At 44.1% G+C, this 15,622-nt stretch overlaps 1 protein-coding gene across 16 annotated transcripts in view; it reads left to right on the forward strand.

The window, feature by feature from the left end:
• Nucleotides 1–15,622, forward strand: part of svila (supervillin a) — a 183,900-nt gene that overhangs the window by 143,495 nt on the left and 24,783 nt on the right. For all 16 annotated transcript variants that reach the window (XM_070881500.1, XM_070881502.1, XM_070881505.1 and 13 more), the window contains 3 exons: nucleotides 8,083–8,237; nucleotides 9,825–9,930; nucleotides 12,698–12,905. In XM_070881500.1, coding sequence (XP_070737601.1) covers nucleotides 8,083–8,237; nucleotides 9,825–9,930; nucleotides 12,698–12,905 — 469 coding nt within the window. The remainder of the gene's footprint in view (nucleotides 1–8,082; nucleotides 8,238–9,824; nucleotides 9,931–12,697; nucleotides 12,906–15,622) is intronic.

Genomic DNA, 15,622 nt, shown 5'->3' on the forward strand with positions numbered 1-15,622 from the left:
GATACCCAGGTCTCATTGCACCTCCCCTTTTCCTAATCTGCCGCCATTCAGATGATATTCTGCCTTCGTGCTTTTGCCACCAAAGTGGATAACCTCACATTTATCCACATTATACTGCATCTGCCACTCGTTTGCCCACTCACCTAACCTGTCCAAGTCACCCTGCAGCCTTTTAGCATCCTCCTCACAGCTCACACTGCCAACCAGCTTAGAGTCATCTGCAAACTTGGAGATATTGCACTCAATTCCCTCATCCAAATCATTAATGTATATTGTAAATAGCTGGGGTCCCAGCATTGAGCCCTGCGGCACCCCACTAGTCACTGCCTACCATTCTGAAAATGACCCGTTTACCTGACTCTCTGCTTCCTGTCTGCCAAGCAGTTCTCTATCCACATCAGTACATTACCCACAATACCATGTGCTTTAATTTTGCACACCAATCTCTTGTGCGGGACCTTGTCAAAAGCCTTTTGAAAGTCAAAATACACCACATCCACGAGTTCTCCCTTGTCCACTCTACCAGTTACATCCTCAAAAAATTCTAGAAGATTTGTCAAGCAGGATTTCCCTTTCATAAATCCATGCTGACTTGGACCGATCCCGTCACTGCTTTCCAAATGTGCTGCTATTTCATCTTTAATAATTGATTCCAACATTTTCCCCACGACTGATGTCAGGCTAACCGGCCTATAATTACTCGCCTTCTCTCTCCCTCCCTTCTTAAAAACTGGTGTTACATTAGCTACCCTCCAATCCATAGGAACCAATTCAGAGTCGATAGATTGTTGGAAAATGATCACACATGCATCCACTATTTCTAGGGCTACTTCCTTAAGTACTCTGGGAATGCAGACTTATCAGGCCCTGGGGATTATCGGCCTTCAATCCCATCAATTTCCCTAACACAATTTCCTGGCTAATAAGGATTTCCTTCAGTTCCTCCTCCTCACTAGACCCTCGGTCTCTTAGTAGTTCCAGAAGGTTATTGTGTCTTCCTTCGTGAAGACAGAACCAAAGTATTTGTTTAACTGGTCTGGCATTTCTTTGTTCCCCATTATAAATTGACCTGAATCTGACTGCAAGGGACCTACGTTTGTCTTCACTAATCTTTTGCTCTTCACATATCTATCGAAGCTTTTGCAGTCAGTTTTTATGTTCCCAGCAACTTTCCTCTCATACTCCTATTTTCCCCCTCTTAATTAAACCCTTTGTCCTCCTCTGCTGTATTACAAAATTCTCCCAGTCCTCAGGTTTGCTGCTTTTTCTGGCCAATTTATATGCCTCTTCCTTGGATTTAACACTATCCTTAATTTCCCTTGTTAGCCACCTTCCCCGTTTTATTTTTACTCCAGACAGGGATGTACAATTGTTGAAGTTCATCCATGTCATCTTTAAATATTTGCCATTGCCTTATCAACCGTCAACCCTTTAAGTATCACTCGCCAGTCTATTCTAGCCAATTCACTTCTCATACCATCGAAGTTACCTTTCCTTAAGTTCAGGACCCTAGTCTCTGAATTAACTGTATCACTCTCCATCTTAATAAAGAATTCTACCATATTATGGTCACTCTTCCCCAAGGGGCCTCGCACAACAAGATTGCTAATTAGTCCTTTCTCATTACACATCACCCAGTCTAGGATGGCCAGCCCTCTAGTTGGCTCCTCGACATATTGGTCTAGAAAACCATCCCTAATACACTCCAGGAAATCCTCCTCCACCGCATTGCTACCAGTTTGGTTAGCCCAATCAATATGTAGATTAAAGTCGCCCATGATAACTGCTGTACCTTTATTGCATGCATCCCTAATTTCTTTTTTGATGCTGTCCCCAACCTCACTACTACTGTTTGGTGGCCTGTACACAACTCCCACTAGCGTTTTCTGCCCTTTGGTATTCCATAGCTCCACCCATACCGATTCCACATCATCCAAGCTAATGTCCTTCCTTACTATTGCATTAATTTCCTCTTTAACCAGCAACACCACCCCACCTCCTTTTCCTTTCTGTCTATCCTTCCTAAATGTTGAATACCCCTGGATGTTGAGTTCCCAACCTTGGTCACCCTGGAGCCATGTCTCTGTGATGCCAATTACATCATATCCATTGACTGCTATCTGTGCAGTTAATTCGTCCACCTTATTGCGAATGCTCCTCGCATTGAGGCACAGAGCCTTCAGGCTTGTCTTTTCAACATCCTTTGCTCCTTTAGAATTTTGCTGTAATGTGGCCCTTTTTGCTTTTTGCCTTGGGTTTCTCTGCCCTCCACTTTTACTTTTCTTCTTTCTATCTTTTGCTTCTGCCCCCATTCTACTTCCTTCTGTCTTCCTGCATAGGTTCCCATCCCCCTGCCGTATTAGTTTAACTCCTCCCCAACAGCATTAGCAAATGCTCCCCCCAAGACATTGGTTCCGGTCCGGCCCAGGTGCAGACTGTCCAGTTTGTACTGGTCCCCCCTCCCCCAGAACCAGTTCCAATGTCACAGGAATTTGAATCCCTCTCTTCTGCACCACTCCTCAAGCCACGTATTTATCTGAGCTATCCTGCGATTCCTACTCTGACTAGCACATGGCACTGGTAGCAATCCTGAGATTACTACTTTTGAGGTCCTACTTTTTAATTTAGCTCCTAGCTCCCTAAATCCATCTTGTAGGACCTCATCACGTTTTTTACCTATATCATTGGTACCTATATGTACCACGACAACTGGCTGTTTATGCTCCCCCTTCAAAATGTCCAGCACCCGCTCTGAGACATCCTTGACCCTTGCACCAGGGAGGCAACATACCATCCTGGAGTCTCAGTTGTGGCCGCAGAAACATCTATCTATTCCCCTTACAATAGAATCCCCTATCACTATAGCTCTCCCACTCTTTTTCCTGCCCTCCTGTGCAGCAGAGCCACCCACGGTGCTATGAACTTTCATCCCCCTCAACAGTACCCAAAGCGGTGTATCTGTTTTGCAGGGGGATGACCGCAGGGGACCCCTGCACTACCTTCCTTCCACTGCTCTTCCTGTTGGTCACCCATCCCCTATCTGGCTGTGTACCCTTTACCTGCGGTAAGACCAACTCACTAAACGTGCTATTCAAGTCATCCTCAGCAACGTGGATGCTCCAGAATAAATCCACCCGCAGCTCCAGTGCCACAGTGCGATCTATCAGGAGCTGCAGCCGGATACGCTTCCTGCACATGTAGTCGTCAGGGACACTGGAAGCATCCCTGACTTCCCACAAAGTACAGGAGGAGCATAACACGTGTCCGAGCTCTCCTGCTATGACTTAACCCTTAGATTAACTTAATTTGGCAACAACAATGCTAAAAGTTACTTACTGATAAAGAAAAGAAAAAGTAAAACTACTCACCAATCACCAGCAAATCACTTACTCCCTTGGCTGTGATGTCACCTTTCGATTTCTTTCTACTTTTTTGCCTTCTCTCCCTGCTGCAGCTGCACCGGCTGGCCTTCTATAGGCCTCGCCGACGACAAACTCCCGAGCCTCCTCAAACTCCCGAGCCTCCTCGAACTCCCGCTCCCCGACTGTGACTGATGTGCCTTTTATAGGCCTCTCCGACAACGAACTCCTGTGCCTCCTCGAACACTGACAAGTGACTAGCTTCATTTTAACTGCCCCTGCCCATTTACTACCAGGCAGTTAACTGTTGGCCCAATATTTTTAACAGGATTTTAATTGTGCTGAACCAAATCTGATATCTTTGGGTGCAGATGGAAAAGGAAAGAATAAGTGAATAACATCTTAGTCCCACCATGCCGTTTCAGTGAATTACTGGATGTAGATAACCCTTGTGAAATTACATTAGCTCAGGACTGATGAAGGCTTGGCATGTAATAGGTTTGTTGAATGTAATGGGACTTTGCAGTTACTGTTTCAAGGGAACATAACTTGGACTCAGTGAAAATTTGTGTACACGTATGTTTGAAACATTTTAGCCAATTTCAAGTTGGAGTATATACAACAACAATGATTTACATTTCTGTAACACTTATTGGGTGTGAACACAAAATGGCAAATAACAAATCGTCAGCTCATTTTACATCCCGTCCGATTTTCAAGACAAAAGACATTTATAGAAACATAGAAACATAGAAAATAGGTGCAGGAGTAGGCCATTCGGCCCTTCGTGCCTGCACCGCCATTCAATGAGTTCATGGCTGAACATGCAACTTCAGTACCCCAGTCCTGCTTTCTCGCCATACCCCTTGATCCCCCTAGTAGTAAGGACTACATCTAACTCCTTTTTGAATATATTTAGTGAATTGGCCTCAACAGCTTTCTGTGGTAGAGAATTCCACAGGTTCACCACTCTCTGGGTGAAGAAGTTTCTTCTCATAAGAACATAATAATTAGGAACAGGAGTAGGCCATCTAGCCCCTCGAGCCTGCTCCACCATTCAACAAGATCATGGCTGATCTGGCCATGGACTCAGCTCCACTTACCCGCCCGCTCCCCATAACCCTTAATTCCCTTATTGGTTAAAAATCTATCTATCTGTGATTTGAATACGTTCAATGAGCTTAGCCTCAACTGCTTCCTTGGGCAGAGAATTTCACAGATTCACAACCCTCTGGGAGAAGAAATTCCTTCTCAACTCGGTTTTAAATTGGCTCCCCCGTATTTTGAGGCTGTGCCCCCTAGTTCTACTCCCGACCAGTGGAAACAACCTCTCTGCCTTTATCTTGTCTATTCCTTTCATTATTTTAATTGTTTCTATAAGATCACCCCTCATCCTTCTGAACTCCAACGAGTAAAGACCCAGTAGGCTAGGAAATAGGCTAGTATATCCTTCTTTAAGTAAGGTGACCAAAACTGCACGCAGTACTCCAGGTGCGGCCTCACCAATACCCTGTACAGTTGCAGAAGGACCTCCCTGCTTTTGTACTCCATCCCTCTCGCAATGAAAGCCAACATTCCATTCGCCTTCCTGATTACCTGCTGCACCTGCAAACTAACTTTTTGGGATTCATGCACAAGGACCCCCAGGTCCCTCTGCACCGCAGCATGTTGTAATTTCTCCCCATTCAAATAATATTCCCTTTTACTGTGTTTTTTTTCCAAGGTGGATGACCATACATTTTCCGACATTGTATTCCATCTGCCAAACCTTAGCCCATTCGCTTAACCTATCTAAATCTCTTTGCAGCCTCTCTGTGTCCTCTATACAACCCGCTTTCCCACTAATCTTTGTGTCATCTGCAAATTTTGTTACACTACACTCTGTCCCCTATGTATATTGTAAACAGTTGTGGTCCCAGCACCGATCCTTATGGCACACCACTAACCACCGATTTCCAACCCGAAAAGGACCCATTTATCCCGACTCTCTGCTTTCTGTTAGCCAGACAATTCTCAATCCATGCTAATACATTTCCTCTGACTCCACGTACCTTTATCTTCTGCAGTAACCTTTTGTGTGGCACCTTATCGAATGTCTTTTGGAAATCTAAATACACCACATCCATCGATACATCTCTATCCACCATGTCCATTATATCCTCAAAGAATTCCAGTAAATTAGTTAAACGTGATTTCCCCTTCATGAATCCATGTTGCGTCTGCTTGATTGCACTATTCCTATCTCGATGTCCAGCTATTTCTTCCTTAATGATAGCTTCAAGCATTTTCCCCACTACAGACGTTAAACTAACCGGCCTATAGTTTCCTGCCTTTTGTCTGCCCCCTTTTTTAAACAGAGGCGTTACATTAGCTGCTTTCCAATCCGCTGGTACCTCCCCAGAGTCCAGAGAATTTTGGTAGCTTATAACGAATGCATCTGCTATAACTTCCGCCATCTCTTTTAATATCCTGGGATGCATTTCATCAGGACCAGGGGACTTATCTACCTTGAGTCCCATTAGCCTGTCCAGCACTACCCCCCTAGTGATAGTGATTATCTCAAGGTCCTCCCTTCCCACATTCCCGGGACCAGCAATTTTTGACATGGTTTTTGTGTCTTCCACTGTGAAGACCGAAGCAAAATAATTGTTTAAGGTCTCAGCCATTTCCACATTTCCCATTATTAAATCCCCCTTCTCATCTTCTAAGGGACCAACATTTACTTTAGTCACTCTTTTTTCCGTTTTATATATCGGTAAAAGCTTTTACTATCTGTTTTTATGTTTTGTGCAAGTTTACTTTCATAATCTATCTTTCCTTTCTTTATTGCTTTCTTAGTCATTCCTTGCTGTCGTTTAAAATTTTCCCAATCTGCTAGTTTCCCACTAACCTTGGCCACCTTATACACATTGGTTTTTAATTTGATACTCTCCTTTATTTCCTTAGTTATCCACGGCTGGTTATCCCGCCCTTCTTTTTCACTGGAATATATTTTTGTTGAGCACTATGAAAGAGCTCCTTAAAAGTCCTCCACTGTTCCTCAATTGTGCCACCGTTTAGTCTGTGTTCCCAGTCTACTTTAGCCAACTCTGCCCTCATCCCCTTTGTTTAAGCATAGTACGCTCGTTTGAGACGCTACTTCCTCGCCCTCAATCTGTATTACAACTTCAACCATACTGTGATCACTCATTCCGAGAGGATCTTTTACGAGGAGATCGTTTATTATTCCTGTCTCATTACACAGGACCAGATCTAAGATAGCTTGCTCCCTTGTAGGTTCTGTAACATACTATTCCTGTATGCATTCTATGAATTCCTCCTCAAGGCTACCCCGTGCGATTTGATTTGACCAATCGATATGTAGGTTAAAATCCCCCATGATTACTGCCGTTCCTTTTTCACATGTCTCCATTATTCCCTTGATTATTGTCCGCCCCACCGTGAAGTTATTATTTGGGGGCCTATAAACTACGCCCACCAGTGACTTTTTCCCCTTACTATCTCTAATCTCCACCCACAATGATTCAACATTTTGTTCATTGCCAATATCATCTCTCACAACTGCCCTGATATCATCCTTTATTAACAGAGCTACCCCACTTCCTTTCCCTTCTTGTCTATCTTTCCGAATTGTCAGATACCCCTGTATGTTTAATTCCCAGTCTTGGCCCCCCTGCAACCACGTTTCTGAAATGGCCACCAAATCATACCCATTTGTAATGATTTGTGCCATCAACTCATTTACTTTATTTCGAATGCTGCGTGCGTTTAGATAGCGTGCGTCTCGGTCCTAAATGGCTTACCACTTATCCTCAGACTGTGACCCCTGGTTCTGGACTTCCCCAACATTGGGAACATTCTTCCTGCATCTAACCTGTCTAAACCCATCAGAATTTTCAACGTTTCTATGAGGTCCCCTCTCATTCTTCTGAACTCCACTGAATACAAGCCCAGGTGATCCAGTCTTTCTTGATATGTCAGTCCCGCCATCCCGGGAATCAGTCTGGTGAACCTTTGCTGCACTCCCTCAATAGCAAGAATGTCCTTCCTCAAGTTAGGAGACCAAAACTGTACACAATACTCCAGGTGTGGCCTTACCAAAGCCCTGTACACCTGTAGTAACACCTCCCTGCCCCTGTACTCAAATCCCCTCACTATGAAGGCCAACATGCCATTTGCTTTCGGGTGGTGTAAAACCGGCTGCCAATTTGCTATCACCCATTTAGCACTACTGCTGAAGACCAATTTCACTTCCATTATATACAAAAGCATCTCTCAGCACAATACAGCGTGATGCTTCATGGGTGGTGTAATGTATTTGCTTCATGGGTTCTTTGCTTGAGAATTCATAGCAACACATTGCTATTAAGAACTAGTTGGTTTATTAACAAAGGTGGAACAATCACACTAAACATTACCAGTTCATCCACTAGGCTCACAACTGCATGCCTCATTGTGGATGACCTAGACCCAACTGACTGGGGTTTTATTGAATCTTGTGAACATCACGTGACTGGCTAAGCCGTACACAGTGCAACTCTATAAACCTGTGAGCATGCTCACAGATGCATACATTACAGGTAGACACAGGAATGGAGATGAATGCTGGTCAAGAGCGGGCAAAAACACAGCCAAAGAGAAGATATCCCCTATATAGTCTGTAGAAAAGTCCATTGATTCTGTTGATGTGTAATCTATTTTGGTTTCTTTATATATCCGATAGTTGGTAAAAGGCAGAAGTCTGAGCTTGTTCGAAACACTGCTATCGGGAAGGAAAAATGCGCGTACTACTTCTGGCAAGGCCGCCATTCAACTGTGAGTGAGAAAGGAACTTCTGCTCTTATGACTGTAGAGTTGGACGAGGAGCGGGGAGCACAGGTCAGTCTTTACTACCAATCCATTTGTGTAAGGTGGAGAATGTGTAGAACGTAATATGACAATGGTGGAGTATTGCTATAGCAGAAGGCACACAATTGTGCTTTATTCAAGAAAGACATAAAAAATGGATTATATTGCCAGTTGCAGCATTTATTTGAAAAATGATAAAAAGCCTTTTTTGCCAAAAGGAGCAATTGATGCCTCATCACTCTTCCATGTGGCATCTTTAGAAGTCATTAAAAAATTACTGAGCTAAGCGGTAATGGATTATGTTTTTTTTTTAAGTGCCCTTAAGCCATTTCCTAGGTAACTCCAATGGCATTTAGGCAGGTATAATTCATAACTGCATCTTTTGGAGTTAATTAAGTTGTCTGTAGACCAAATTGTAACATCTCCTCACAGTTCTCATTCAATTAAAATTGAGCGCGAGTTTGACTGCAGAAACGGCAGCTTATAATTTTGCTCGGTTTGTGGCATGACCAGCTTGGGGGTCTTTTATTTTTTTGAATCACATCTGCATTCAGCAAACTGCACGAACGCAGATTTTGCTGGACTCTCTGAGGATGGAATAGACTCCAGGCTTAGTATCATTAGGGATGAGATCTTTGGTTCAAGAAGCTTGAGATGCCAAAAAGAAACATTTTCTCATTATTTGCCAGTATTTTACCATTTACCTGATTGTTCTCTCCAGATTTGCTTTTACTTTACCCTTTTTATTATCTGTCCTTAATGCTTTCCTTATGCTTTAGTCAGTTTTCATCTCAATATTGTCACCCCTCCCCATCCTGTTCAAATAATTTCGTGACTGGTGGTGAACATACCTTTTATAATGCCTTTGTATTGATCCCTGAAGTGAAACCCAGGACTTGTATTAGTTACTCCTGTACTTGTATCGTTGTAACTTATTCATTGTTATAGTATTAAATATTAGTCAAATGAAAAAGATTGTTGTTTTTCACTTTCTTGTGAAAAAGTTTAAGCGACCGAAATTGTCCCCCCGACGGAAAAGTGGCGCGCTCGCCGGTTTTGTCGTTTTTTTTTTCTCCGCCCCAATCCATGGGGCGGAGACTCGACCGATATTCAGCTGATTATTTTTTTCGGTCGAGGGCGGATGTCGGGTCGGCTGCGAGGCGGAAGTGCCCTTGGATTGGAGTGGCCGTCGCTCCAAGTCATCAGCACCGCAACGTCCCTCCCCTTAAGTTAAAGGCTGCGAACTCTGCATGGGGTTTAGTTCGGCCCACTGGGCCACCAGGGAGGGTTTCGGCCAGGCCAGTGGCCCGGTACCCAAGAGGGGTGCTGGGCTGGCTATTGGTGGCCTGACCGAACCCATGGCCACCATTGTCGGGCCGACCTGGCAGTTGGCCAACAATGAAAATAAGATGGCGACCGCGGCAGCGCACCCTCCCCTTTAAAGGCGGACGCAACCCCCCCCTCATCCACACGGGGAAGCTGTCAGTGGCACCGCTCCGCTCCCACAGGCCGGTAATGGAACTTATGGAGGGGGGCAATTTCGGCACAGAATTGTTTAATAAAAATGCTCTAATACTTATCTTGGGGGGCGGGTGTTTGTACCTCGTATCATTTCAGGTCCAAGTGCTTCAGGGGAAGGAGCCACCATGTTTCGTGCAGCTGTTTCAGGGAGGAATGATTGTGCATGCCGGTAAAAGGGAAGAGGAAGAAGAAAGCTCGCAAAGTAAAAACACCTTGTGGCTTTGTATTTTGTTAAATGTTGCACGATAGTGTAGAACTGCTGCTGTTTCATTGAGTAATTCCAGGATGTGGTTAAACCTAATCGTGCATTGCAATCAGACCCTTCCACACAACCAGATAGTTCTTTTGCAGAACCCCAAAAATGTTACATTTTTCGAATGCAAGTATTCAAACCATTTTTCACCTTTATAATGCTTGGGTTACTGCATATTTACTTGTATACCTTCTATTAATGTATGATCTACCTGTTAATTGGCTTAACGTAGTTATGGTACTGGACTATCAATCAGAGACCTTGAGTTCACCATGAAAAGCCACGAAATTGAATTTAGTAAAATCTAGCACCAGAGAAAATGTTCACTAATATCCTTGCCACCCCTACCTGGTCTGGCCCACAAGTTACTTCAGCCATGCATTGTGTGGCTGACTCTTGATGCTGTCTGAAGTGGCCACTCTGCTGTACAGGTATAATGTCTGGAAACCTCAGGACCGAGGCCATTCCGGTTTTCGGATTTTGGAGAAGAAATCCGACGTCCCGAATCCGGAAACCCCTGAGCCAAGTTTTGGGTATTTCTGGATTTCGGAGAAGAAAATCCAGAAACCTTGTGGACGATTTTCGGGTATTTCCAGATTTTGGAGACAATTGGACGTCCCGAATCTGGAAACCCTTGGGTCGACTTTAATGAATTTCCGGATTTTGGAGCATTACATCCGACAGCAACCTCTAGGCCGGGTTGTGTATTTTTTGGATTAATGCTTGGAGAAAGACATGTACAGCTTAAAAGTCCAGTTTTCAGGAAATATTTCCGGATTCCGAACAATGACTCTTGCAATCTGCACAATGTCCAGTTTTCGGACAATTACAGTTTTTAGGACTCCGGATTTCGGACATTCTACCTGTAATCCAATTCAGCTTCTCCATACCCTCCAAAACATACTTATTTAAAAGATTCTTGACTGATTTTGAGTACATTGTACTCCAGTTCCCTTCTCGTTTTTTTCCCCCACTGCATCACATACCTCCTGTGATTCTATCCGTTCCCAGGCCTCTACCATTGCAGGTGTTGAGATTGCCATTGGGAACTTCACGAGTTCAACTGAGTGACAACTATACCACAGGGGATCTAGGTTTGATATCCACATTGTGCTAAGTTGCAGATGTCAGCTGTGCTGATGTAAGGAGAGCCACGAAGGGAAGGAAAATCATCTCCTGACTACTATTGCTTGCCTCCTTACAGCTGTTGTGGAGTAACATTAACAGAGGTTTGGGTCAGTCACCGGTGGTTTGTGGCCCAGAGGAGCTATAGGAATTTTACGTTCTTGCCTTTCAATCTGACTTAATAACTTCAGCGAAACTGCACAAGAAGTCTGTGCCATCTTACAACTGGAAAATGTTAACTTCAATCTGAAAGGGCTAGTGGAGGGAAAATAATAGAAGTCTGACTGAATATCGACAAAATGAAAGATTTATTATTGCCTGCACATGGTGCAGTTGACTAATTTACTGCTTTCTGTGAATTCCAGATAAAATCTGTGCCAGTTTCCTGATGTATAGTAATTTCTGAAGGAATTATATTGCAGAAAACTTGTTAAAGATTAAGGGTCAAAATGAGGACAAAAACGCATATTTTTTTTTACTGCTGAATTTTTTTTTAACTTGGTTTTTAAGTTCAATATTGAGGCATTGTTTGAAGTCTGATTGGCGCTGTTTAAATGAAACATTTTCACTGTTTTAATGCAAATCTAATAAGCTAGGCATAAACCTCAATCTTCTAAAATAAATATTGAAGTAGCAAAGTGGAAGCTACATTTTCCAAGGAAACATACAAACTCTTTTATAATCATTATCATAGGCAGTCCCTCGGGATCGAGGAAGATTTGCTTCCACTCTTGGCATGAGTTCTTAGGTGGCTGTACAGTCCAATACGAGAACCACAGTCTCTGTCACAGGTGGGACAGATAGTTGTTGAGGGAAAGGGTGGGCAGGGAGCCTGGTTTGCCGCACGCTCCTTCCGCTGCCTGCGCTTGATTCCTGCATGCTCTCGGCGACGATACTCGAGGAGCTCAGCGCCCTCCCGAATGCACTTCCTCCACTTGGGGCGGTCTATGGCCAAGGACTCCCAGGTGTCAGTGGGGATGTCGCACTTTATCAGGGAGGCTTTGAGGGTGTCCTTGTAACGTTTCCTCTGCCCACCTTTGGCTCATTTGCCGTGAACGAGTTCCGAGTAGAGCGCTTGCTTTGGGAGTCTCGTGTCTGGCATGTGAACTATGTGGCCTGCCCAGCGGAGCTGATCAAGTGTGGTCAGTGCTTCAATGCTGGGGATGTTGGCCTGGTCGAGGACGCTAATGTTTGTCTGGCTGTCCTCCCAGGGGATTTGTAGGATCTTGCGGAGACATCACTGGTGGTATTTCTCCAGCGACTTGAGGTGTCTACTGTACATGGTCCACGTCTCTGAGCCATACAGGAGGGCGGGTATTACTACGGCCCTGTAGACCATGAGCTTGGTGACAGTTTTGAGGGTCTGGTCTTCAAACACACTTTTCCTCAGGCGGCCGAAAGAAAATATTGTGTGAATAATGTGACCATTCTTGTAAAGTGTGGGAGTCTGCATAAACTGAAGCGTGGTAAAGAGATATCTTGGTTTCTATTGAAATACATCATGTGCATAGAAAGTGTTTTTGTTTTTCAGATTGTTATAAGGAATACAGAATATTGATTATGATTCACTTTCTGATGCTGCCCTCTATAGGTGACTGGCGGTTGTATTGTGTGAGAGGAGAGCTTCCCATGGAAGGAAACTTGCTTGAAGTAGCTTGTCATTGCAGTAGCCTAAGATCCAGAACTTCTATGATTCTGCTGAATGTAAACAAGGCAGTTATCTATTTATGGCATGGCTGCAAAGCACAGCCACATGCAAAAGTTGTCGGAAGGACTGAAGCAAGCAAAATCAAAGAACTGTAAGTGATGCATACCTGGGGAGCAAAACAGTGAATCAGTCTTTTGTTAAATGCAATATTTTCACAGTTAACAAAGGGAGCTTTTATAAGCTTTCTCTGCGAAAGAAAACCAGATTTTTGGTTTAATCTATTCTCTGTATGCTGGTAATGCTTTTTAGCATGCATTTATTACTCATTCCCAGTTGGCCTGAGAAGGTTGTGATGGGCTGCCTTGAGCCACTGCAGTCCTTGAAATGATGATGATGGTGCTCCCACAATATTGTTAGTTAGGGAATTCCAGGATATTGACCAAGCGAGAAGGAACAAGGTGTTGCATGTCAAAGTCAGGATGGTGTGCGACTTGGAGATGATGGTATTCCAAAGTTGCTGCTCACGTCCCTCTCGGTGGAGGAAGTTGCTCTTGCAGTAACCTTGATGAGCTGATGCAGTGCATCCTGTAGCTCGGACATACTGCAGCCATAGTGTGCCGACAGTGGAGGAGGTGGATATTCAGTCTAGTGGCAGGGGTACTGTTGTCTGTTCACAATGGTGTCAAGTTTCTTGATTTGTTATTGCAGCTGCAGCCATTCAGGGGAGTGGTGAGTGTTCCACCATCCTCCTGACTTGGGCCTTGTAGATAGTGGAGAGGTTTTGAAGGGTCAGTTTGTTAACCCGCTTGTTGCAGAGTACTCCGTCTCTGACCTGCTGTTGTAGCCACAGTGTTGATATGGCTGGTCCATTTCTGCCTCTGGTCAATGCTAAATAATTGCTGATTATCCTACGCACCAACACAGTCCATTGTGCATTAGCAGAGCTGTTTGCAGACATCAGTGCCACAAATGTGACTGATGTAATTGGAAAACTGATGAGCTCTTTTACTAACATTAAATTCGGACCTATTATCATACAGTTATGGTTTTGTGAGCTATGTAATCCACTCAGTCTGACTGAATCTAAATGTCAGCTCCCTTAATTGGAGATTTTGGGATGGACTGGTCTAAATAGGTGCAATTTTGTCCATGGAGTATTAAAATGCCAATTATTACTGAATGTACAAGAAAATTATATGCAACGTTTCTCTCTTTTTAAATCAGTCGTATATAATAGTTAACTACAGTAGCTTTTTTTATTCTCAAGATCATAGAAGATAGGTGCAGGAGTAGGCCATTCAGCCCTTCGGGCCTGCACCACCATTCAATAAGATCATGGCTGATCATTCACCTCAGTACCCCTTTCCTGATTTCTCTCCATACCCCTTGATCCCTTTAGCCGTAAGGGCCATATCTAACTCCCTTTTGAATATATCTAACGAATTGGCATCAACAACTCTCTGCGGTAGAGAATTCCAGAGGTTAACAACTCTCTGAGTGAAGAAGTTTCTCCTCATCTCAGTCCTAAATGCATTACCCCTTATCTTTAGACTGTGACCCCTGGTTCTGGACTTCCCCAACATCAGGAACATTCTTACTGCATCTAACCTGTCCAATCCTGTCAGAATTTTATATGTTTCTATGAGACCCTCTCTCATTCTTCTAAACTCCAGTGAATACAGGCCCAGTCGATCCAGTCTCTCCTCATATGTCAGTCCCAGCATCCCAGGAATCAGACTGGTGAATCTTCGCTGCACTCCCTCAATAGCAAGGACATCCTTCCTCAGATTAGGAGACCAAAACTGAACACAAGTGACTAGTGGAGTGCCGCAGGGCTCGGTGCTGGGACCCCAGCTCTTTACAATATACATTAACGATTTGGATGAAGGAATTGAGTGTAATATCTCCAAGTTTGCAGATGACACTAAACTGGGTGACAGTGTGAACTGTGAGGGGGACGCTAAAAGGCTGCAGGGCGACTTGGACAGGTTAGGTGAGTGGGCAAATGCATGGCAGATGCAGTATAATGTGGATAAATGTGAGGTTATCCATTTTGGGGGCAAAAACACGAAGGCAGAATGTTATTTGAATGGCGGCAGATTAGGAAAAGGGGAGGTGCAATGAGACCTGGGTGTCATGGTTCATCAGTCATTGAAGGTTGGCATGCAGGTACAACAAGCGGTGAAGAAGGCAAATGGTATGTTGGCCTTCATAGCTAGGGGACTTGAATATAGGAGCAGGGAGGTCTTACTGCAGTTGTACAGGGCCTTAGTGAGGCCTCACCTGGAATATTGTGTTCAGTTTTGGTCTCCTAATCTGAGGAAGGATGCTCTTGCTATTGAGGTAGTGCAGCGAAGTTTCATCAGACTAATTCCAGAGATGGCTGGACTGTCATATAAGGAGAGACTGGATCAACTGGGCCTCTATTCACTGGAGTTTAGAAGGATGAGAGGGGATCTCATAGAAACATATAAGATTCTAATGGGACTGGACAGGTTAGATGCGGGAAGAATGTTCCCGATGTTGGGGAAGTCCAGAACCAGGGGACATAGTCTTAGGATAAGGGGTAGGCCATTTAGGACTGAGATGAGGAGAAACTTCTTCACTGAGTTGTTAACCTGTGGAATTCCCTGCCACAGAGAGTTGTTGATGCCAGTTCATTGGATATATTCAAGAGGGAGTTAGATATGGCCCTTACGGTTAAGAGGATCAAGGGGTATGGAGAGAAAGCAGGAAAGGGATACTGAGGGAATGATCAGCCATGATCTTATTGAATGGCGGTGCAGGCTCGAGGGGCCGAATGGCCTACTCCTGCACCTATTTTCTATGTTTCTGTGTTACAATATTCCAGGTGAGGCCTCATCAAGC

This window comes from Pristiophorus japonicus, chromosome 5 (genome assembly GCF_044704955.1).
Source record: "Pristiophorus japonicus isolate sPriJap1 chromosome 5, sPriJap1.hap1, whole genome shotgun sequence".
NCBI classification, from domain to species: domain Eukaryota; kingdom Metazoa; phylum Chordata; class Chondrichthyes; family Pristiophoridae; genus Pristiophorus; species Pristiophorus japonicus.